The sequence below is a fragment of the Telopea speciosissima genome, chromosome 1 (assembly GCF_018873765.1).
Source record: "Telopea speciosissima isolate NSW1024214 ecotype Mountain lineage chromosome 1, Tspe_v1, whole genome shotgun sequence".
Classification (NCBI taxonomy): domain Eukaryota; kingdom Viridiplantae; phylum Streptophyta; class Magnoliopsida; order Proteales; family Proteaceae; genus Telopea; species Telopea speciosissima.
The window spans coordinates 76878517-76901526 of NC_057916.1; the positions used below are offsets into that span (position 1 = coordinate 76878517).

The 23010-nt window shown below is 37.7% G+C and overlaps 4 protein-coding genes across 4 annotated transcripts; all 4 read right to left on the reverse strand.

The window, feature by feature from the left end:
- Positions 1–2360: 2360 nt before the first annotated feature.
- On the reverse strand, positions 2361–2798 carry LOC122654806. Its single transcript, XM_043849067.1, has one exon. It carries the CDS (start codon positions 2796–2798, stop codon positions 2361–2363), a length of 438 nt encoding a protein of 145 aa, XP_043705002.1.
- A 6749-nt stretch (positions 2799–9547) lies between these two features.
- On the reverse strand, positions 9548–10033 carry LOC122665501. Its single transcript, XM_043861658.1, has one exon. The coding sequence runs from the start codon at positions 9997–9999 to the stop codon at positions 9565–9567; it is 435 nt and encodes a 144-aa protein (XP_043717593.1). The 5' UTR covers positions 10000–10033; the 3' UTR covers positions 9548–9564.
- Positions 10034–17057: 7024 nt separating this feature from the next.
- LOC122654816 lies at positions 17058–17492 on the reverse strand. The gene has a single exon (XM_043849077.1). It carries the CDS (start codon positions 17490–17492, stop codon positions 17058–17060), a length of 435 nt encoding a protein of 144 aa, XP_043705012.1.
- A 4773-nt stretch (positions 17493–22265) lies between these two features.
- Positions 22266–22703, reverse strand: LOC122654825. The gene has a single exon (XM_043849088.1). It carries the CDS (start codon positions 22701–22703, stop codon positions 22266–22268), a length of 438 nt encoding a protein of 145 aa, XP_043705023.1.
- Positions 22704–23010: the final 307 nt, after the last annotated feature.

Sequence of the window (23010 nt, forward strand, 5' to 3'; positions counted from 1 at the left end):
GTTGAAAAGGTATCACACAAACAATGGGGGCTACTAATTATCGATCATTCATAAATAAAGACAAATATTTATGGTCAATGATGGCTCTACGGTCGATAAAAACTTTCTCCAGAAATATCATATGTGATCAAAATCAATGGGACCTACTTGAGCTATAAAATTGATGGCCACTGATATATGTGACATGTGTCAGCTATGATTTATTTTTTCAGATCGAGTTTTCCTTCAGCCACGTTAAGAGAGAATCCATTGAACAAGCCTTTGGATGATGTTGAAAAGGTATCACACAAACAGTGGGGGATACTAATTATCGATCATTCATAAATAAAGACAAATATTTATGGTCAATGATGGCTCTACGGTCGATAAAAAACTTTCTCCAGAAATATCATATGTGATCAAAATCAATGGGACCTACTTGAGATATAAAATTGATGGTCACTGACATATGTGACATGTGTCAGCTATGACTTATTTTTTCAGACCGAGTTTTCCTTCAGCCACGTTAAGAGAGAATCCATTGAACAAGCCTTTGGATGATGTTGAAAAGGTATCACACAAACAATGGGGGCTACTAATTATCGATCATTCATAAATAAAGACAAATATTTATGGTCAATGATGGCTCTACGGTCGATAAAAACTTTCTCCAGAAATATCATATGTGATCAAAATCAATGGGACCTACTTGAGCTATAAAATTGATGGTCACCGACATATGCAGTATCCTATGACTTTTTTAGACGAGTTTTTCTTCACCACGTTAAGAGAGAATCCATTGAACAAGCCTTTGGATGATGTTGAAAAGGTATCACACAAACAGTGGGGGATACTAATTATCGATCATTCATAAATAAAGACAAATATTTATGGTCAATGATGGCTCTACGGTCGATAAAAACTTTCTCCAGAAATATCATATGTGATCAAAATCAATGGGACCTACTTGAGGTATAAAATTGATGGTCACTGATATATGTGACATGTGTCAGCTATGACTTATTTTTTCAAACCGAGTTTTCCTTCAGCCACGTTAAGAGAGAATCCATTGAACAAGCCTTTGGATGATGTTGAAAAGGTATCACACAAACAATGGGGGCTACTAATTATCGATCATTCATAAATAAAGACAAATATTTATGGTCAATCATGGCTCTACGGTCGATAAAAACTTTCTCAAGAAATATCATATGTGATCAAAATCAATGGGACCTACTTGAGATATAAAATTGATGGTCACTGACATATGTGACATGTGTCAGCTATGACTTATTTTTTCAGACCGAGTTTTCCTTCAGCCACGTTAAGAGAGAATCCATTGAACAAGCCTTTGGATGATGTTGAAAAGGTATCACACAAACAGTGGGGGATACTAATTATCGATCATTCATAAATAAAGACATATATTTATGGTGAATGATGGCTCTACGGTCAATAAAATCTTTCTCCAGAAATATCATATGTGATCAAAATCAATGGGACCTACTTGAGGTACAAAATTGATTGTCACTGACATATGTGACATGTGTCAGCTATGATTTATTTTTTCAGATCGAGTTTCCCTTCAGCCACGTTAAGAGAGAATCCATTGAACAAGCCTTTGGATGATGTTGAAAAGGTATCACACAAATAGTGGGGGATATTAATTATTCGATCATTCATAAATAAAAACAAATTTTTATGATCAGTGATGGCTCTACGGTCAATAAAAACTTTCCCCAATTTTTTAATGGGCTATACAAGTTTGGATGGTGGAAGTGAAAAACATATTTTAATGAAAGAAAGAATGATGTCTAACTACGTATGCTAACACCTCCCTGTGTCTAACACTCTGTCTCTCCTTTTTTCATTATGGTAGATGTTAGCGTACGCTATGCAGAATGAGTTCGTTCTTTCTCCCAAAATTTTCAGTGTGTTTTTTTAAACGCATTATGATTTTTATTGAGAAAATGACCATTCTGCCCCCATGAAATGTGATATGATGCCTCCGTTAATGCCAATGCACTCTCCCATTGGCCCCCCACGTTGGGGCCACACGCCCCCACAGGAAACACTTCTTTTTTGAATGATGATAGCTAATATTCATTAGCAAAAGCAGAAAATCATTTACAGAAATCCATTGACAAACAAAGAAGATGAAACTTGCGCCTCTGTTATAAATAGTAGATGATCAAGTAAAGTCTTATTGGGTCATGAAAATTGAGGATGCAGGGATACAAAAGCACATAAATAAGGAACTCAATACATATATAGCTGATAATAGGGTATGGAAATGGGTAATTAAGGACCTTCAGGGTCTGTTCCTCCTTACCATGCAGTCACTACTACTGAAAGGAGGAGGGCAACAGAGTATGGTTTAATTAATTTTGTTGGAGATAAGCCTTCTTTTCTTCTTCGTTCATAAAAGAGGTGAGGGGGAAGGACTTGCCAACTCCCATGGATGACTTGAAGGACATCTTGTTGCCATCGATGTACATCTCCGCCACCGGAACCCACAATTTCAGTGGCGTCCTGGCCTTGCATCCGGTCATCTTCTTCATCCTACCCTTTTCAACATAGGCAGTGGTCTCGGCAGCATAGCTGTTCTTGGTGTTGGTAGCCGCATTGAAGTGCTCATAGGGGGCTTTGCATTTCCACCATACGAAACCCGTGGATCTCACCCTCCCACATTCTTCAAGGTCTCCCATGGGAAGGACGCCACTAGGGAATCCAAGCTCTTTCATCAACTCCGCCGAAAATCGATCACAGGCTTCCTTTCCACGGATGATTTCAGCCCCAGCTCTCTCATCAGTAGCCATGAGTTGACTAACCAAGTAATAGATGGATAGATTTATAGAATGTAAAGAGATAAACCGAGGAACTCTCTTCTCTTCTCTTCTCTTCTACTAGCTACTTGTTATGGTAGAGCCGTTTGGTGTGTGAAATCTGAGCATTCAATGAATGGATATTTATAGGAGTATAAAATCCAAATGGTAAACCTGACGATGACCTTATCGTTCACTCACCGGGTCCGGGTCCGGGTCCGGGTCCATTATTTGTAATAAAGGTCAATAGAGGTTTCTCATAAAAAATAATAATAAAAAAAGGATAATGTTTCTCTTCACCTATGGGTTGTTTATTGTTTCAATTCATTGTTTGATCAAGTCATCGCCTGCCTACAGGTCACTTAATTTGTATTGCGTGCTGAACTAACCTTTCCTTAGTCTAACTTAAGGAAAAAGTCTCCCTTCACTTGTAGCGTGGAGAAGAGAATCTCATTACACTCTCACCACCCATTGTGGAAGGACTGGTTTGAGGTATCGGTTTTGCAAGTGACCGATTCCGATACGGTGTCGATATTATATTGGTGACACGGTATAAACAAGGGGTAAAACAGTCAACAATCTATTTTAAAGAAGAATCAAGGGTAAATTTCTCCGATATGATTGATCCGTATCAATACTAATCTAATACCATTTCAGTTTTTGAGTTGATCGATACCCGTTCCGATACTATCCACTAAAACCATGGTGGAAGGCGAAATTCTCTTCCTAATCAATTTGATGTTATCGATTGAAATGAATGTGGAGATTTCCTCTTCACCATGGTTGGTACAGAGAAACTTGCTCCTTAATTTTAATTTGGGCAAGAGATCTCTATTTCGTCGCATAGTTTCTACACAAGTGTTTGGGCCAATGAGTGAGCATGTCTTGTACCTTGTGAGAGGGCATAGGAAGAATCGACATCCTCTACTTCTACCTACCCCTATTTCTGTGTGCGCCCTACACACATCAAGACGCATAAAGATCTCTTTACCCCCGCTCAAGCAAGGTGCTCAGGCAAGGGTAAAGCAGTCTTTGCACACTTCAATATGTGTAGGGCTCACACAGAAGTAGGGGCTAGCAAAAGTAGAGGATGTGAACTCGCGTAGAAAGCACCACCAAGTAGAGATCTTTTTCCCTTTTAATTTTTTTAGTTTTAATGTAATTCTTATTTAATAATTTTTACTTCTACATCAAGGTATTTGATCAATCGGTACAAATTTTAGGGATATGCTAGCTCCATATCACTCTTCCTCTCTACAAATATGCCAAATTAGAATTCAATCTAAGTGTCCTGATAAAATAAAATACAAAACTTTGAATGAGTCTGGATCAATATATAGAAATATAATATCTAATATTAAATGGACCATATGATTGAATATTTGGATCCCATATTCAAACCTGACTAATATAAGATATCTTCTTTCAATTTAATGCTTCAAATTGCTTACTTCAATTGCCATACCCATAACCCACGTGGAAGCGATTAGGATGTACTACTTTTACCAAAAAAGAAAAGATTCGGATGTACTACAAGAAAAGTACCCAAGTAAAACACTTTGGGTGAACCCTTAGTTAGTAAGTTCGGGAACGGCAATTGAACGGGAACGGATACGTACGGTAATTAAACGGACTAGATGGTAATAATACTTTTTAAAAATTCGGCTTCATAAAACGCATACGGTAATAATACAATACGCGTTTAATACGTGTATAATACGGCATAGATGACAATAATACTTTTAAAAAAACGGACATATATTCATTATATAACATGCATTCACCACCTAATAAACAAAATAATATCATGATTTTATAAACTAAAATAAACACAATAATATAATATCTTATATTACATCTCTAAGATTAGCACTTAAAATATCAAAATATCAATAAAGTAGTCTCTAAACGAGAGAGACCCACACCCCATAGTGGAGAAGGTTTTTTTTTTTTTTGGTTGAACCATAGTGGAAAATGTGAGAATTTTCAACCAAAAGTGAAGTTGAGGTTAGATTTCCACAAAATTCCAATTTCAGACAATGAGAATAAGAATAAAACAGAAATAAGGAGACATGCAAGGCATCTTAAAACGAGAACACAACAACTGAAGCTAAAAAAAAAAAGGAAAAATTATGTGATTAACTACAAATGAGAATAGGGAAAAAATAGGGAAACTTGCTGTTTACCAAATTAATTAATCCTTGTAGATAAGAGTGAAACAGAGGATAGGTGAACGTGGATTGTGGTGAGAAACGAAAATAAAAAGGTTTCCCGTTTCTATTTTCCATGGAGATGCGATTGGAACTTGTGATTTTTCGTTTGATTAGCAAACAATACGAAATAGAGAAAGGGATACTAACCACAGTGGAAGAAGTTCTTCCGAAGAACAACAGTGGAAGAAGAAATAAACAAGGAGAAACGCCGCCGCTGCGTCGCTGCGCATCCCCTCTTCGCCGCCGCTGCTGCGTCGCCGCTGCCGCCGCTGCTTGCCGTCGCCGTTGCCGGCTGCTTGCCGCCAGTGCTGCCGTGCCCTCTGCCGCGTCGTTCTGCCGTCCGCCGCCGCCGCCGATGTTGTTGCCGTCGAAGCTTTGACGATAAGCGGTGTTGAACGGAGATGGAGGGGCTGCCGCCGCCGTTGCCTTCTAGGGTTGGACTTTGGAGTGAAAACGCAAATCACAAAAGAAGAGAAAGTGAAATCGTGAAAAAATTCTAATCTTTGGGGTTTTTTTTTTTTTTTTTTTTTTTTTTTTAAAACATTAGAGTAAAATTTAAAAAGTATAAAACGTATAATACCCGAATTATACGAGTATAATATGCGATCGATTAAAAAACGCATTTTTTTATAAAAATACGGGAAAGTGCGGGGATGGGAGTATTATGCGTTCAAAAATTCGGGTACGCGTATAATACGCATATTATACGCGTACTTACTAACTAAGGGTGAACCTCAAGGGGTTAGCGCAGCTGGCTTGGAGGGGAAGATGCGACATCTAACGGTGACGAGCTCGAAAATAAAGAAAAGGAAAAAAAAAAAAAAAAACTATCTTGCATCGAGTTCGCACCGTTGGATGAAGTTTCTTCCACTTGTTGAGCTCTCAGGGCCGCACTACAGTGCACCGCCAGATACCCATGATCGTGCCCGTTTCAATACTTCATTTATCATCCTTTTGTATTGCATGTTCTTTTTTATATGTTCCAAGGAAGAAAAATAGTGTTTCTTTCCCCTCTATTGAATCTGTGTGTGTGTGTTTTTCTGTTTTTGATACAGAGGAATTAATTACTTAAAGAGAACTAATGTCAGGAGTACAAATTCTAGATCGGTTACATCTGGCTCTGTTAGCCAGTTCAATCTCTTTGTATTTACTTCCTTACAAGTAAAACTCTTGATAAGATTTTTTTAAATTGGTTTTTTTTTTTTCTTTCTTGTCTTTATTATTACATGCTATTTTATTTGGGATTCCCATAATAAGAAGTTTTTCGGAAAAATAAAACATGACCCGCTTCTAACGATGAATCTTATTAATAGGTAGCTCAATGATCTAAATATCTCCCCCCTTCCCTCCCCCCCCCCCCCCCCACCCCAAATTGATGATTCTGTTACCTCTCCTTGCAGTCTTATTTCTCTTGATAGGTCTGTGAATTTTACATACTCAGACAATCCTATTTTATGTTGCATAGGATCTTTTGCATCAGAGCTTAACAAGTCAGCATGGGTTTTTTGTGTCATTCTGCAAGGGAATATCATTTTGGCAGAGACAAGGAGAATGGAAGCACATCATCCATTGGAGTCAAAATTCATGGCAATGCTGAAGGGACTGCAGAAGGCAAATGAATCTAATCTCCAACTGAGAGAAATATGGAGTTCGAGCGAGGAAATATTACTTTTTGTTCCTCAACCAAAGATCAACTTTGGCCGTGGCTCTTAGTCCCTCTCCTTTTTAATATTTTGAAAGTTGTACAGAATTGTAATTTTGTCCATATGACCAGGGATAACTGTAATTTTATTGGATTTTCCAAGATGCTTAGGTAACTCCACAAACATTAACCAAACTGTTTCTTCTCCATATTAATATAATTTTCTGCTCCTTTCATCAATAAAAAAGAAAAAAAAAAGAAAAAAAAGAAAGGCATGTTGATGACGTGTGCAACAACCTGATCAAATTCCAATCTATAGATTTTGGTGTTATGTTCGACTCTTTCCATGTGTACTACACATTAAACTTAATAAAGATCTCCTATTTCTGTAGCAAAAAAATAAAAAAGCCAGTCATAAATAGGTCTATGGCCTATAAATGTATATATAGGCAGCCAAACGAACAGAAGGGACAATATCCCAACACTTAAAAGGCCCCAAATGCAGTTAGCCGGGGAAGCACTATAGAGACAAAACAACATCACCAATAAAAAAAGAACTAGCTACGAGTATAAGGCCCGTGGAGGTCCAAGCCTCTCAACTCAAATTGGGTGCACTCCCTATTTTTGAACAAGGAAGAGATTTCTAAGGGATTGATTACCCTTAGGAATATCAGCTCAACCCTTATTTTCAATATTTGCTTTGACATTTCTAATGATACAAAGTAAAATCTTCGTCTTGTTTAGAAAGAATAGGAAGTTTCTCTCTTTTCATATGTGGGACAATGTAGTGGATTTAGATTCTCTACTGTCGAGCTGCCCGGCAGGACCTTACTGCCAAGACATAGCAAGGCGATAAATGACTGCTTTACCCCCACTTGGGTAAGGTGCTCAGACAGGGGTAAGACGATCATTCCTCGCATTACTGTGTCTTGACAGTAGGGTCTTCTAAAGCAACTCGGCAATAGAGGATCCAAATTGTAGTGTAGTATAAAATGCTAACTTGGCAATACGGTCAATCCCCTTAAAGGCCTTCTCACTCCACCTTGCATCCAAAAAGATGTTAACCCTTGACTTTCTAGATGGTGAGCAAAAGGCTCAAAATATCTCTTTAAGTTTTTGGTAAAGGAGTACTCAAAAAAACAAATCCAGATCAGCTACCCGCATGGGGATGGGTGGGGACAAATCTGACCCCTTCATGGGGCGTGGGACACCACCCATCCCCATGTGGGTAGTAGATCTGAACTCTCAAAAAACATATAATCCCTACTCTCTAATCCCTATGTTTGATTAACCACATATCAAATTTGATGATCTAACAGAACCATATGATTTACCTTGATTAAGACATATTCCTATATTTTGAACCGTCCGGACTTCCCTCCTACTTTGATTTAGATCCCTCCGAACTTCGAATTACTTCCCTGCTACTTTGATTTTAACAATTATTTTTTTACATGCAAGACTTTTGTTTTTTTGTTGATATTCTTGGTAGAAATATCACGTGATTAAAGTCAGTGGGACTTCATAAAAAAAAAAAAAAAAAAAAAAAATCAGTGGGACCTACGTGAGGAGCAAATTGATTGTTGCTAACTTGTATTAGCTATGATTCCATGATTCAATTTGGATTTTTATCCTTTCAATTTCTCTCAATTTCCACGTAATAATGTGACACCTGTCCATCTTTATCAAGTTAAGACAATTCAAAATATGAATTGGCCCCTTTTTCTTTTTGTTTTTTTGGTAGAAAGATTGGCCCCTTTGTGATGGATTGTTCTATGGTCAATGTATTGTTGTTTACTGCTCAATTCTATGGGGATTCGGTGTGTTGTTGGGAGTGTATTCTCTTGAATTTCCATTGTCGTTGCTTTTTCAAGCCTTGCTATTTCAACTTCATTTCCAGGAAATCAACCCTAAATTAAAAGCCCATCGATCAGGTCTATTCCCTTACCCTTTCTACACCCTGCAGCTACTCTGTTTTATGCCACCTTCAATCTTCCATAGCTCTCTCAAATGTTCTCTAAAAGTTATTATAGTTTCCTAAGATAAGCCCAAAACAGGTTACAACGTGAGGAGGTGGAGCAAAACCCTAAGTGGGTTGCCACCGTGCTGGTTGCCGTCTCCGAGAGTTGCAGGACAGAGAAAGGGACGAGAGTGAGTGTGAAATAATCAGATGAGAGAGAGAGAGAGGTTAGTACTTGGGTTTACACACCATGGTTAGAGTTGGATTGGGTTGGGTTTTGAATTGTTGTCGATTTGATTAAAGATGGACTAGTGTCCCCTAATTAAGGGCGAAATTGAGAAAAATTGAAAGATTACAAATTGAAAGGATAACAATTCCTCCACTTTTCAAAGTTGAATTTTTTTTTTTTTTTTAATTTGGATTGAATTTTACTTAAGCCAAAGTGAAAGGGAATCTCTTGACCTCGACTTTTAGATGAGTGGAAGAGGATATCGTGCAAAGTGGAAAATATGTTCATGGTAAATAGGGGATGTTCTAGGATTCTAGTATGATGTCCGTCCGCATGGTGAAGGAAAACCTTTCTCCTCTTAATTTTCTGTGTTTTCTAGAATGTTGAATGGATATTTTTTTTTTTTTGGTTAAATGATGATAGTTTGTATTCATAGAGTATGTCAGAGAGCAGAAGCACACAAAAAAGCACAAAAATACAAAATAGTGAGTGAAATCCAATGATAAAAAAGATAAAGCCAGCGCCTCTGGTTTTCAATAGTATAGTTCATCAAGTGTATTTGGGTCATGAAAATGAGGATGCAGGGATACAAAATGGACATAAATAAGGAAGTTCAATACATATATATGATAGGCCGGGTATTAGAATGATATACTGAGAGGGGAGGATGGTAGAGTAATGGTTTAATTAATTAATTTGTTGCAATCAATATTATATTAATTTTGTTGGAGATAAGCCTTCTTTTCTTCTTCGTTCATAAAAGAGGTGAGGGGGAAAGACTTGCCGACTCCCATGGATGACTTGAAGGAGATCTTGTTGCCGTCGAGGTACATCTCTGCCACGGGAACCCACAGCATCAGCGCCTTGGCTTTGCATCCAGTCATCTTCTTCATCCTCCCCTTTTCCACATACGCAGTGGTCTCCGCAGTATAGCTGTTCTTGGTGTTGGTTGCCGCATTGAAGTGCTCATAGGGGGCTTTGCACTTCCACCAAACGAACCCCGTGGATCTCACCCTTCCGCATTCTTCAAGCTCTCCCATGGGAAGGACACCACTAGGGAATCCAAGCTCTTTCATCAGCTCTGCCGAAAATCGATCACAGGCTTCCCTTCCACGGATAATTTCAGCTCCTGCTCTCTCATCAGTAGCCATCACAACGTCCACCAACAAAGTAATTAATAGGTGATAGAAGGGAGGAATTCTCTCTCTTCAACTGGTTATAGAAGGAGTTAAAAAGAGTTAGGGTGATCTAGCTGTTTGTGGTGTGTGAAGTCTGAGAGTTAAATGCATGGATATTTATAGTAAACCTACAGGCACGCTAACCTTATCATTTCATTTACTTTTATTAATGACATTTGACGACTACAAGGATAACCTTCTAGTAATCAAGGAATCAGTCTTCAGTCTTAATTTTTTTGTTTTGGTAAAAAGTCTTCAGTCTTAATAAGTTGCCCAACGTATGTATACATAATAAAGGCTGGATAGGGTTTCTCGATCTGCACTGCACCATGGGTCGGTTATTGTTTATTTATTGTTTCAAATTGTTTGGTCAAGTCCTTGCCCGCCTTCACATCATGAATGGCATTGCGTGTTCAACTACCATTATTTATTATGTATTTTTAGGCAAAAGTTTTCCTAATGCGCGCTATTTGATGGAACAGGTTGTACATACAGACATCTCCGTGGATGCTTCTATAAGGTTGAGATTCTGATTCACATAACTATGGGGATTTCGGGCTAGGCTTATAATTTTTTGGTGGTGTTTCGCCATCTGTTGATGACCATGCTGAAGGTGGAAAAGTGAATAACTTTTTATTGTATTATTCATTTTCTCATTCTTATTAATATAATCATCTACTAACTTTTAGCCAAAAAAAAATAAGGGAGAATGGAGATTCCTTCTTCGTATAGGTACAAAAAACTTGCTCTTTTAAATTTAATTCTTAAAGGCAAGAGATGGCTATCTAGTTGTGTAGTAGGAACGAAATTTTGTTGCTACACTTGTAGTAGGAATGTTCCTACTATAAGGCTGGCAGCCAAGGAAATGAGATCTTAATGGGTACTCTAACAAATACTAAAACCTAAGGTGATATTTATGAACCCAAAGGGCAAGTGTATTATTCCATTTTCACAAGTGGGGAGGGGGAGGGGGAGGGGAAGGGGGGGGGGGGGAAGGGACCAATAAGAGTATCCATTAAGAAAAGAAAAGCCAGAAAAGCAACTTGGCCCATGCGCACAAACAGTTGGATGCGAAATAACAACCCCACCCCTATTGATACTTCTACACACACTCCCATTGACCCTCGTGTTGGTGCAAGAGCCACGTTGCCTTTTAGGGAACCTCCCTCTTTTTATTTTTTGGTAAAAGATCGGACACACCACCAGAGTCCAGCATGTGCCATCCTCTCTCCTCCCCTTTTAGAAAAAACCCCCTCATGTCCTTCTCTATTCAACGCTATGATTGATGTATGCCATTAATTTATCGAAAGCTAATGACATGCTCAACCCTCTTCTTTAACTATAAGGGAAAAAGTTCTCTGTCCGAGAGTGTGGTCTACGCCAGCACTCCCATGAGTCTATCTCTCTCCTTCCCATGTGAAAAAACACCTCTGTCCGTTTCTTTTATGGAGGAGAGAGATAGACACATGGGAGGGCTGGCATAGGCTACACTCTCGTACATAAAACTGCATCCCTTAATTTTAATATAATTCTCACGCAAAAATTTCTACTTCTACATCTAGAACTATTTGGTCAAGGAAGAAAAATGGAAAAGAGTCATCACTTCTAACTTCGTCACTAATTTTTTTTTTTTTTTGGATACAGACTTCGTCACTAATCTTAAAGTTTATGCTAATCTTACGCATAGGTCATGTTGAGTCTAAATTTTAGGGATACGCAAGTCTCTAGTAATATGATAAGTTAGAAATGGTTTTTGTTCACCATTTGATTAAGGATCCCAATCCTTAGGTGAAAAAAGCGTGTTCGAACTCCCACGTCATTGCGTGGATTTTGTGGCATTGGTTTTATCGATGGGTCTTCGATGGAACAGGTATTTAACATTAAAAACTGGTCAACAAAAACCATTTCTAGGGTACGTTGCATTTAATAAGGGTAAAGTTTTAATTACGGTTTTATGCAACATGAGTTTAATAAAAAGTAATCAGATTAATTCCTAAACAAAAGCATCCTAATTAGAGTATGGAATAATTTCACCCCATCAGTCTTTCTTCTGTTTTCTATAAAATAAAAGAGTTACCAAATATTTATTTAATAGAATGAAATCGATTTTAAACTCAATTATTGAGTCTTTCCAGAGTTCTTTTGTTCCATCAAGGACCATATCTCATCATATGTATATATATGTAGCCCATAAATTTTTACATTCCTTGTGGATTAAAGAAGGCCAGTCTGGCTCTATAGCCATCGAATTAGATCTTTGTAAAGTTTGTTATTATGATAAAATAAAGTGGATTTTTTTGGAGTAGGTTTTCCTAAAATTTGATTTCTCAAACACTAGAGTATACTAGATTATGCAATGTGTATCCACAGTTGAATATCATTTGAAGGTTAATGGGTCAATAATTGTGCTTATCGATCACCTCTCAGTAAGGGTTTTGGCAAGGATGCCTTCTCTATATGCTTTCTTTACAGCTATTGGACTCTGTTTTTACTAAGATCATGTAATCATCTGCAAAGAAGAGGTGGGAAACTCCGGATCATACCCACTAGTTTGAAGGCCAAGAAGAGAACTATAGGTAATGCAAAAGAGTTTTTTGACATATAGTGATCTTGGTAAGTATTTGGGCTTGCCCACGGCTTTTGATTGGTCATTTTCTTGTTAGATGTTTCATAGAGTGCGGCCAGGTTCAAGGTTCTCAAACATGGAGTGTAAGACAAATGATGTTCATTAGATATGGTATTAAATTAGGGAAAAAATGTTTCTAAATGTGCATTTAATTATCCCATTGTCATGACATATGCCAATTTTATTAGACATATGGATCCAAATTGTTTCTTTGACTGATCATTCATTTTATGAGTCACATATCAAATTTGATGATATAATAAAATCATATCACCTAGCTTGGTTCAAACATTTTCCTATATTCTGATTTTTCTTATCTCGACAATAATTTTTTGACCTGGAACACTTTTTCTGCGTTGAAATGTCACATAAAGTGATTAAAATCAGTGGGACCTACTTAGAGGACCAAATTGATCGTCGCTGGCAACTGTCAGTTATGACTTTCTTTCTCTTCAATGTTCAATGTTTGCTAAAATTGAAAAACCCTAAAATCGCATTTTAATTTTCTCTGCGTTCTCACACAGGTGATGTGATTGTTTTTTTCTCCAAAGGCGATAACTAATATTAATTAGTAAGTTTGAGTGCAAAAGTCTTAGTCATAAATGAAATCCAATGATAAACAAAGATGAAGCCTGCGTCTCTGTTTTAAATAGAACACTTAATCAAGTATTATTGTGTCATGAAATGAGAATGCAAGTGGATACAAAGAGACATAAATGTGGAATTCAATACATATACATATAGCTGATATGGTGTAGGAATGATAAGGACCTAAATGTTTATCAAATGTGATACATCGAAGATGAGATTATAAAAGTATTTAATAAAAAAAATCTTTGTATTTATTTACGAGAAAAGTTTTCATACACGGTTGTGTAAGCCGTGTATGTGAGAGGGTGCGAGTTTCAAGACATTAATTAATGGATGGGGGTTTATGATTTTTCCAACTCTTTGTGAGAGGGAACACGACAGTGCATGCTTACATAGCCGTGTATAAAATTTCCTCCTTTACTTAAAAAAATTTTGTAATCTTATTTTTTTTGTCTTTTTTGGGAACACCTTATTTTCAATGAGGGTAAAATTTCTCTTATTTTACATATCAATTTAAAAAAACACTAATAAAACAGTGACAGTTGGGATAGTAACATAATAGTAAAAATCTCTTGATACACTTGACTTAATAAACTCTTAGAAATAAGACAAGGGGAAAACAAAAGAAAGATCCAAATTCTGAACTCACCACTATGGTGATAGCAAGAAAATCAGGGAAAAAGATAAGGCAAGGAAATGTTCTTCGCTTTCAAGTTACAACCTTCTTTAATTTCAAATTTTTTTTTCTATTAATGCTTACTTGCAAATAACCCACATTGAGCCTACCAGAAAAGTGTGCAAATAGTAGCCAAATACCATGCTTCAACGAGTCCTTAAGCCCCATCAGAGCGAGTCTTTAAGCGGCAGTAAAAAAATTAGCACCACATGATAAAATGATCAATCAATGAACAAGTTAATCAGTGAACCCAAACAATAAATAGTACAGCGGCCAAGGGATTGGGAAGTGATGAACCATAATTGGTGCTAAACAATCTACAGAGGACACGTCATGGGTTGGTTCATGCCGAATCGGACACTAGGTCAGAAATTGGACTATGCCAATGAGACCAAGCAACGTATGTAACCGACCCGACGATCCGATGATAATCCGACAACGAAACGAATCCATCCATGCTAAGCGAAATCGGTTGCCGAGTCAGGTGAAAGATCGGCCTGGTCAACTCAGATCGGATCTAGGGTTCTGAATGCCTGAACCCCCACGGTTAACTGACTTAACTATGGTCCAAGTCCCGATCAAGGTCATGCATTCTACATGACTCCCAACCCGACAGGTGTCGAGTCCTAGGAAAGACACTTGGGATTACACGACACCCAAACTACCGTCTATAAACATACCACTCTAGCACCTATCTGATAACTCGAACCTATAAATAGAAACTCCTATTCTAAGTAAGAGGGTCTCTCTGTCTCTAACTTTTTGGATTTGAGCATTTTATCTGTTGCAGATGTCTGACTTTGGCATCGGAACGTATTAACCGACTCAGATTGGCACTCCTTTATCTTGTTTTTCCTACCTGTGCAAGACAGCTCGACCAGGTGGTACGTCGGGTCGGATTTCACCGCAACAGGAAGATTGTTAGTCATGTCACTCATGTGCCATAGAATGCAAACTCTTCGGGTTTTCTTAAACATAGTGTGTATGGGACATGGTGTTCATTAGATCTGGTATTACATTAAGGAAGGGGGTTGGGGGAGGGGGGAAGTGTATTAAAATTTGCATTTATTATCACGCTAGTCATGACATAAGCCTATTTTTTAGCCATGTAGATCAAAACTGTCTACTTGATGGATCATTTAATTATCACCCTAGTCATGACCTAGCTAAGTGCCAAATTGATCTACCTTTTTTCTAGACATTTTTCTGTATTTTGAACTCTCCGATCTTTTTCCCCCTTTGATTTTTAACAATCATTTTTTGACAGGGAAAACTGTTTTTCAGTTGAAATACCACATGTGATTAAAGCAGTGGAACTTTGCTGAGGACCAAATTGAAAAACATATTTTAATTTTCTATGTTTCTTAACCATGATATGATTTTTTTTTATGGAATTTTCTTATTGACACCACTCAAGGTGCCAAGTAATTTGTAAATGAGATTAGCAATGTCATTGCGTGTATATATATTTGAAAATATGCATGATAGTGACATCTTTTGATAATGACATAATGATTTATAATTTTCAACTTATTTTTAAAAATTATTTTCATTTTTCGAAATAAGACGAGAAAGACGAGAAAATTGAAAGAAAGTCCCAAGTTTTTTATTCATCTTTATCATTCTGTTTTTCATTTTGTGAGTAAGTGCTTGACTCAGGCACTTGGTTGCATGTAGTGCCTGGAAGTTAGGGGTGTCAATTTAGGATCAGAATCGGAAATCAAAATCGATTCGGACCACCCAATAGCTTATTAGGACGGTTCTAGAACCAATAGCCCATTAAGGACCCAGTAGCACCGAAACCATTGGAACCGGATGATATGTAAACAAATTGAATGGGAATTAGATCTCTAAAACCCTAAAAGGCTTTAAACCCTAACCTATTAATAGTATTACATTGCTTGGGACTTTAATTGGCGCTCTTTTGTTGCTCTTTAAATCATAAGTATATGAGTTGAATTTGAAATGGAAATTATGAACTCTTAAAGTTGTCTCTTAATTTATTTATATATGCATCAATGTCTTTATTTTGGGCTCCACAAGACTATATGTATGATGAAACTCCCGTTTTCCAAGAGAAAATCTCATTGACTTTGTTTTGGGCTCATTAATGTTTGGAATTGATTAGGAACCGGAACTGGACCATCCATTAGTTAATGATCCTGAGTCTCAGATTTGGATCCGGTAAACTTATTGGTCTGGTTATGGTCTTGAAATTTTAGAGTCGAAACTGCTAAGGATCTGGACCAAGAGCCTAGAATCGGACCAATTGACACCCCTACTGGAAGCCCATTACTACCAGGAGGTATTTAATGGAAAATTATCTCCAATTCTCTGTCCGGCCCAGTTCCCCAATGACTCTAATAAGGGGGAGGGGGGTGGATCCCACCCGGGTAGGGGTAGGGTGTTCATTGCACCCTCTTATTAGAGACACTGGGGAACTGGGCCGGAAAAAAAAATGGAGGGGATAAAGATCCGGTCTTTGGTTTAAACCTCCTTTTTTTCACACCTCTCTTCCCCCTTAGAATTAGATAGAGAAGGACCTATAAAAAAACAAGGGAAGTAGTTTTCTGTCCGGGAGTGTGGCCTACGCCAGCACTCCTATGTGTCTATCTCTCTCCTCTTTAAAACAAGGGGGCAAAGGTGTCTTTTCACATAGGAAAGAAAGAGATAGACTCATGGGAGTGCTGGCGTAGGCCACACTTCCAGACAGAGATCTTTTTCCCAAAAAAAAATTAACTTTTTAATACAATTATAGAGGTGTCATGTCATTCACCTAATCCCCTCTTTTTTTTTTTTTTGGTGTAATGGATATGCACAAGTCGAATCCACACTCCACACAAAAGCACAAAATCATGGGTGAAATCAAAGATAAACAAATATGAAGCCTGCACCTCTGGTTTAGTGAGGATGCAGGGATACAAAAGGGACATAAATAAGGAACAGAAGGGACCTTCAGCAGGGAGGTAGAATACAGTTTATCAAAAGGGACATAAATAAGGAAATCAATACATATAGATGGTAGGGTATGAGAATGATAAAGGACCTTAGGGATTAATACGGAATAATAACTTACTGAAGAGGATAGGAGGGGCGTAGAGTATGGTTTAATTAATTAATTTGGTGCATCAATATATATTAATTTTGTTGGAGATAAGCCTTCTTTTCTTCTTCGTTCATAAAAGAGGTGAGGGGGAAGGACTTGCCGACTCCCATGGATGACTTGAAGGAGATCTTGTTGCCGTCGAGGTACATCTCTGCCACGGGAACCCACAACATCAGCGCCTTGGCCTTGCAACCTGTCATCTTCTTCATCCTCCCCTTTTCCACATACGCAGTGGTCTCGGCAGTATAGCTGTTCTTGGTGTTGGTAGCCGCATTGAAGTGCTCATAGGGGGCTTTGCATTTCCACCACACGAAACCCGTGGATCTCACCCTCCCGCATTCTTCCAACTCTCCCGTGGGGAGGACACCGCTAGGGAATCCAAGCTCTTTCACCAGCTCCGCTGAAAATCGATCACAGGCTTCCCTTCCACGGATAATTTCAGCTCCAGATCTCTCATCAGTGGCCATGACGTAAAACAAAGAAGATTAATGAAGGAATTGAATTCTCTTCAACTGCTTAGCTTATTGATGATAAAAAAGAGTACTGTTATGGCTGTAGCTGTTAATTTGTGGTGTGTGAAGTCTGAGGATTCAATGAATGAATTAATGGATATTTATAGAAGTGTAAATGGTAAACCTGACGGTGACCTTATCGTTCATTCATTTACTTATGTGACACATAATATCTTCGTTCAGAGAAGGTTGACGGCCACAAACCTTATTATACTATAAAGGAAGCAGTCTCCGGTCTTAATACGTTGCCCAACTTATATAATTAAAAGATCGATAAGAGTTTCTCTGCACCATCCATGGTTTATTTATTGTTTTAATTTGTTTGATCAAGTCTGAATTTGTATTGCGTGCTGAACTAGAGTTTCTTTGTTTAATTTTAGGCAAAACGTTTGCTTCACTCCTCGATTAAAGAAATCTCTTCCGCATGTGATTAGACGACTCTTGGAGCATTGTTACTCTCCCTCTGCTGTAGAAATCGAATTTACTCCTCCTCCTTAATGAAAGTATGATGGATGAAGTAGAGAGGAGCATCAAGAGTTTTATGTGACAAATGCATGTTTATTAAGCTTAAGGGAAAATTCTACAGGATAGTAATAAGACTAGTGATGACTTATGGAGTGAATTGTTGGATAGTTAAGAAGAGTAATATAAATAAGATGAGTGTAGCAGAGATGAGGATGTGCGGCAAGACCAAGAGAGATAAAGTAACGAATGTTTGTATTAGAACTAAATTGGGAGTTACACCAATCTAAGACAAGCTTCGTGAGAGACACTTGAGGTGGTTTGGTCATGTCCAAAGGAGACCCATGAATACACCAGTAAGGAAGAGTGACCAAATTCAATTTTGAAGGAACTAAAAGAGGTAAGGGCAGACCTAAAATGACGATTGGAGAAGTGGATAGAGTTGTTTGGAGGACAAGGACCCGTGCAGCCGACCCCTCGTAGGGGGATGTTCCTGAGATGTTGCTTTGACTACTGCTTAGACGTTTTCCTTTAGTATATTTTTTTTAACCTTTTTTTTCCTTTTTAATTCCTTCCACTACTCTTATTTCTATTACCGTCATGGTCTCTTCGGATCCATGTAGTTGACCCCATTTAGTTGGGATAAGGTTATGGTTGTTGTTGTTGTTGTTCTTGTATTCGGATTTTTTTTCCGGATTTCTCTAACGAATACAGATGTCCCTAAACGGATACGGAAGCGGATCCAGATTCGGATTTCGATTATCCATTTACATCCCTACGTAGGACTTGATTTAATTCCCCTTTCTTTTATGGATTTCGGTTATCCATTTACATCCCTAAGGATGTCAAATTCGAATCAGAACCAAAAACTGAAACCGAACCTAATAAGCCAAACTGAGTTGAACCAAAAAAAATTCAGTTAACTTTTGAATATTAGATTTCGGAACCGATTTGGTTCTCAGTTTTGTTTTGGATCCAGCATAGGAACCGAAAAACGAATCGAATTTGGATACTAGTATATTATATATTTTATTATAACACTAATATATTATAGTATATAGTTAGTGTTAGATTTTATAATACTACTATATTATACTATAATATTATAGTATATGGACCAAGTAGAAGAATCAGAACTGAACCGTGTAAGATCCTAATAGAACCAAATTTTGGAACTGAAACCAAGTAAGTTCAGTTTGAGTATCAATTTTCAGATTTGATTCGGTTATCGGTTCAGTTCCAGATCACACCAACACTCTCTGGAACAGAACCGGAGCCGAACCAAATAACCAATTCCAAACTGAGTTACACCCTTACCTGCACCCAAACACAAGATGGGATGAAATGATTGTCCTATTCCCATGAAAGGCGAAAATCCCACCTCTGTTAATGCTTCTGTTCGCATCACCATTGGGCCCCCCGCATTAGCGTAAAGGCCACGCTCTCAAAAAAATAAGATAACGAACGGTGTCAATAAAACAAATTCATTGACTATCACTCTCATTTAATAATTTATTCTTCTACGTTATGGTGTTTGGTCAAGGATGAAAAATGGGAAATAATCATCCCCACTAGCTAGTCTTAATGATTATGCTAATCTTACACATACATCATGTAGGTTCCAATGACTTCTTCTCGTCAAATATGCCAAATTAGAATTCAATCTGGCTCTACTAAGTGTGTTTATAAAATTTAAAAAAAATATAAATTTAATATTTGAATGATTCTAGATCAAATATATATATCAGAGGTTGGCCTCCTCCACTTAGCTAAAGCACCCTGAGATTATGGGACCCTTTAGACCCGTCAGACTTTGTTCTGTTTTGTATAAAAGAACTGTGAAAGATTTAGTCAACATAAAGCTGTTTTTTGAAGGGAAATTTACGTTTACCATCTTTGTAGTTTCAAATAATTACGTCTATCATGTTTCAAATTTCATCTATGTCAAAAATTTTCCCTATATTTTGAAACATTCATATAATCGTACTTTTCTTATCATTAGATTAGAACAGTTAAATGATGATGTCATCACCCAAATTTAAACTAAATATCCATAATACACTTAATAGCATTTCATTCCATATTAACCCCTGTTTGGGTTGAAATGCTATTATATATTTATCCCTATAGAGATGAAGCATCATCTTCTCAAAACTGAAAAACACGAAAACAGAGTGAAGAAAACGAAAACCTCCATCACCATTCCCATTGCTGAACAACCGAGAAAAATGTAAAGAATGAAGAAATAAAAAAAAATAAGAATTGATCAATAATTACTGAAAAAATAAGTCTAGAACACCATTAAAATCATTTTCAGCTATATAAAGTTGTACAGAAACAGCAACGTCACACAAAAAGGGAAAAAAAAAAGCACTGATAAAAGGAGAGAAGAATTGGAGAAGAAATAAACCCATGTTCAAAGAGGGGAGAGGGGGGGGGGGGGGGGAAGAAACGTTTTAAGGATTCTAAAGACTATTCCGGCATTAAATTGTAGAAGCAAGGAAAGACAATTGACAAGAGAAGAAGCCACTCACTGAAAAATGTAAGGAAACAAATTTAGGACTCTCAATCTCATATTAAACAGATAATAAAAAACAAATAATCTAAAAACGTACTTGAGTAACCAGTCATGGCCAAGATAACTACAACAAGCATTAAAACATCCATGATTGAAACCCAGAGTATGCACAAAAATTAGAAATTAATGGTGTCCTTGGAGGGTTGGTCGACGAACTAGCCTTGAAATCAAGGAGGATGAGAGAGAGAGAGAGAGAGAGAGGGCTTGTGGGGGAATTGAGATCGATCTGTAGACAGCAGACAATAAATACAGGGGAGGGATATATGAATAGACGGTGGAGCTGCAAGGTCAGGTGGGATGCATTATCGAGTTCAGGGCAGGGAGGTGCACTGGCGAGTACGGGTTTAGGTAGCGGTGGTGTTTTAGTGAAGTGCGCTGCCGATGCCCTTAAGGGTTTTAAGAATTGACAGCACAGTAATGGGGTTTCAAGGAGATGTTTCAGGTGGGGTTTCAGACATCAACAGTACAATAATGGGGGTTTCAAGGAGGTTTTTGAAGTAGGGGTTTAAGCTAGTAATGAGTGTTTCAGGAAAGGGTTTCAGGTGAGGGGTTTTCATAGATGGTTTTTTGTAGCAGTTCGGTAATTTAGAATTTCTTCCCATCTGGTCTTGAATTCCTGTCGGAGCAGCAGGTGGTGGCATGAGTTTATTAATAACAAGGGTCTCCATTAACAAATAAGAAAGGGTAAAACTGTTTTTTCAAAATAAAACTAACAGAGTTAGTACTTAAAGGTACGGATATAATTTAAAAAATTCTATAGGTGGTAGACATAATTATTTGAAACTATAGGAATGGTAAACGTAAATTTTTCTTTTTTTAAACTCAATTATTGAAACTTTCTAGAATGATTTTGTTCCCTCAATGGTCATATCTGATAACAATATTAATGTGGCTCATGAAATTTTACATTCCCTGTGGTTGAAAAATAGCCATTCAGACTCTATGACCATCAAATTAGATCTTTGTATAACTTATGATAAAATCGAGTGAAATATTTTAGAATAAGTTATTCAGATCGAACTAACACAACTTTTTTTATCAGATTTTCACTTCAGGGCCAGTCCAATCACCATGCTTCCTTTACAAATGCATCATTTTAATCGAGGGGATGTTGGGGAATTGGGCTAATATAGTTGATATTCTCGGAGTTGGCCTTGGTGCCGAAGAGTCTTGTGTTCTCTCCCCTCCTTTTGTATCTTCCTTGGTTTTCCCTTATAGCTTGATTCAGCCATTATGATGGGCTGTCCCTTTTGTTTAGGAGTCCTCTTTGTTTTCAGTTTTCTTCTTCTTTCTTTTATATCTTTCTTTCTTTTTTGGGGAAAAAATAATTCTTAAGCTTCGTTGAATATATTAATCGTTCACCAAAAAAAAAAATTTTGAAGTGTAGGAGCACACGTCAAAACACAAAATCGAACGTGAGTGAAATCCAATGACAAACAAAGATGAAGTTGCGCCTCTAGTTTTAAATAATACAGTTCATCAAATATATATTATTGGGTCATAAAATGAGGATGCAGGGGATACAAACTAATTAAGGGACATAAATAAGGAACTCAGTACATATATATAACTGATCGATATGATAATTAAGGTATACAAATGATAAGGATGACCTTCACCTTCAGGGACTAATCCTGAAGGAGGGTAGAGTACGTATGCATGGTTTAATTTGCTGCATCAATATTATATTAATTTTGTTGGAGATAAGCTTTCTTTTCTTCTTCGTTCATGAAAGAGGTGAGGGGGAAGGACTTGCCGACTCCCATGGATGACTTGAAGGACATCTTATCTCCGTCGATGTACATCTCCGCCACCGGAACCCACAGTTTCAGCGGCGTCCTGGCCTTGCATCCGGTCATCTTCTTCATCCTCCCTTTTTCAACATACGCAGTGGTCTCGGCAGCATAGCTGTTCTTGGTGTTGGTCGCCGCATTGAAGTGCTCATAGGGAGCATTGCATTTCCACCACACGAAACCCGTGGATCTCACCCTTCCGCATTCTTCAAGGTCTCCCATGGGAAGGACACCACTAGGGAATCCAAGCTCTTTCATCAAATCCACCGAAAATCGATCACAGGCTTCCTTTCCACGGATGATTTCAGCCCCAGCTCTCTCATCAGTAGCCATGACGATCGAAGTCGACCAACAAATATGTAAGTAATAGCTGATTAGGTGATTAATGGATGAGGAACTCCCTTAGATCAACAACTGCTTAGATATGATTGATGTTAAAAGCAAGAGAGTTATGATGGTATGCTGTTTGTGGTGTGAAGTCTGAGCATATGGATGTTAAAAGAGAGTTATGGTATTTATTTATAAATCGACTAAACCTGACTGTACGTGAGACGATGACCATATCGTTTATCAGTTTATTGTGAGCTTCAACACAAATTAATTAAACATCTTCACACCGTACGTGAGAAGCTTGACTGCT

Excerpts from the sequence above, each read along its gene's own strand:
- LOC122654806 (XM_043849067.1), bottom strand. The coding sequence starts at position 2,798 with ATGGCTACTGATGAGAGAGCTGGGGCTGAAATCATCCGTGGAAAGGAA.
- LOC122665501 (XM_043861658.1), bottom strand. The coding sequence starts at position 9,999 with ATGGCTACTGATGAGAGAGCAGGAGCTGAAATTATCCGTGGAAGGGAA.
- LOC122654816 (XM_043849077.1), bottom strand. The coding sequence starts at position 17,492 with ATGGCCACTGATGAGAGATCTGGAGCTGAAATTATCCGTGGAAGGGAA.
- LOC122654825 (XM_043849088.1), bottom strand. The coding sequence starts at position 22,703 with ATGGCTACTGATGAGAGAGCTGGGGCTGAAATCATCCGTGGAAAGGAA.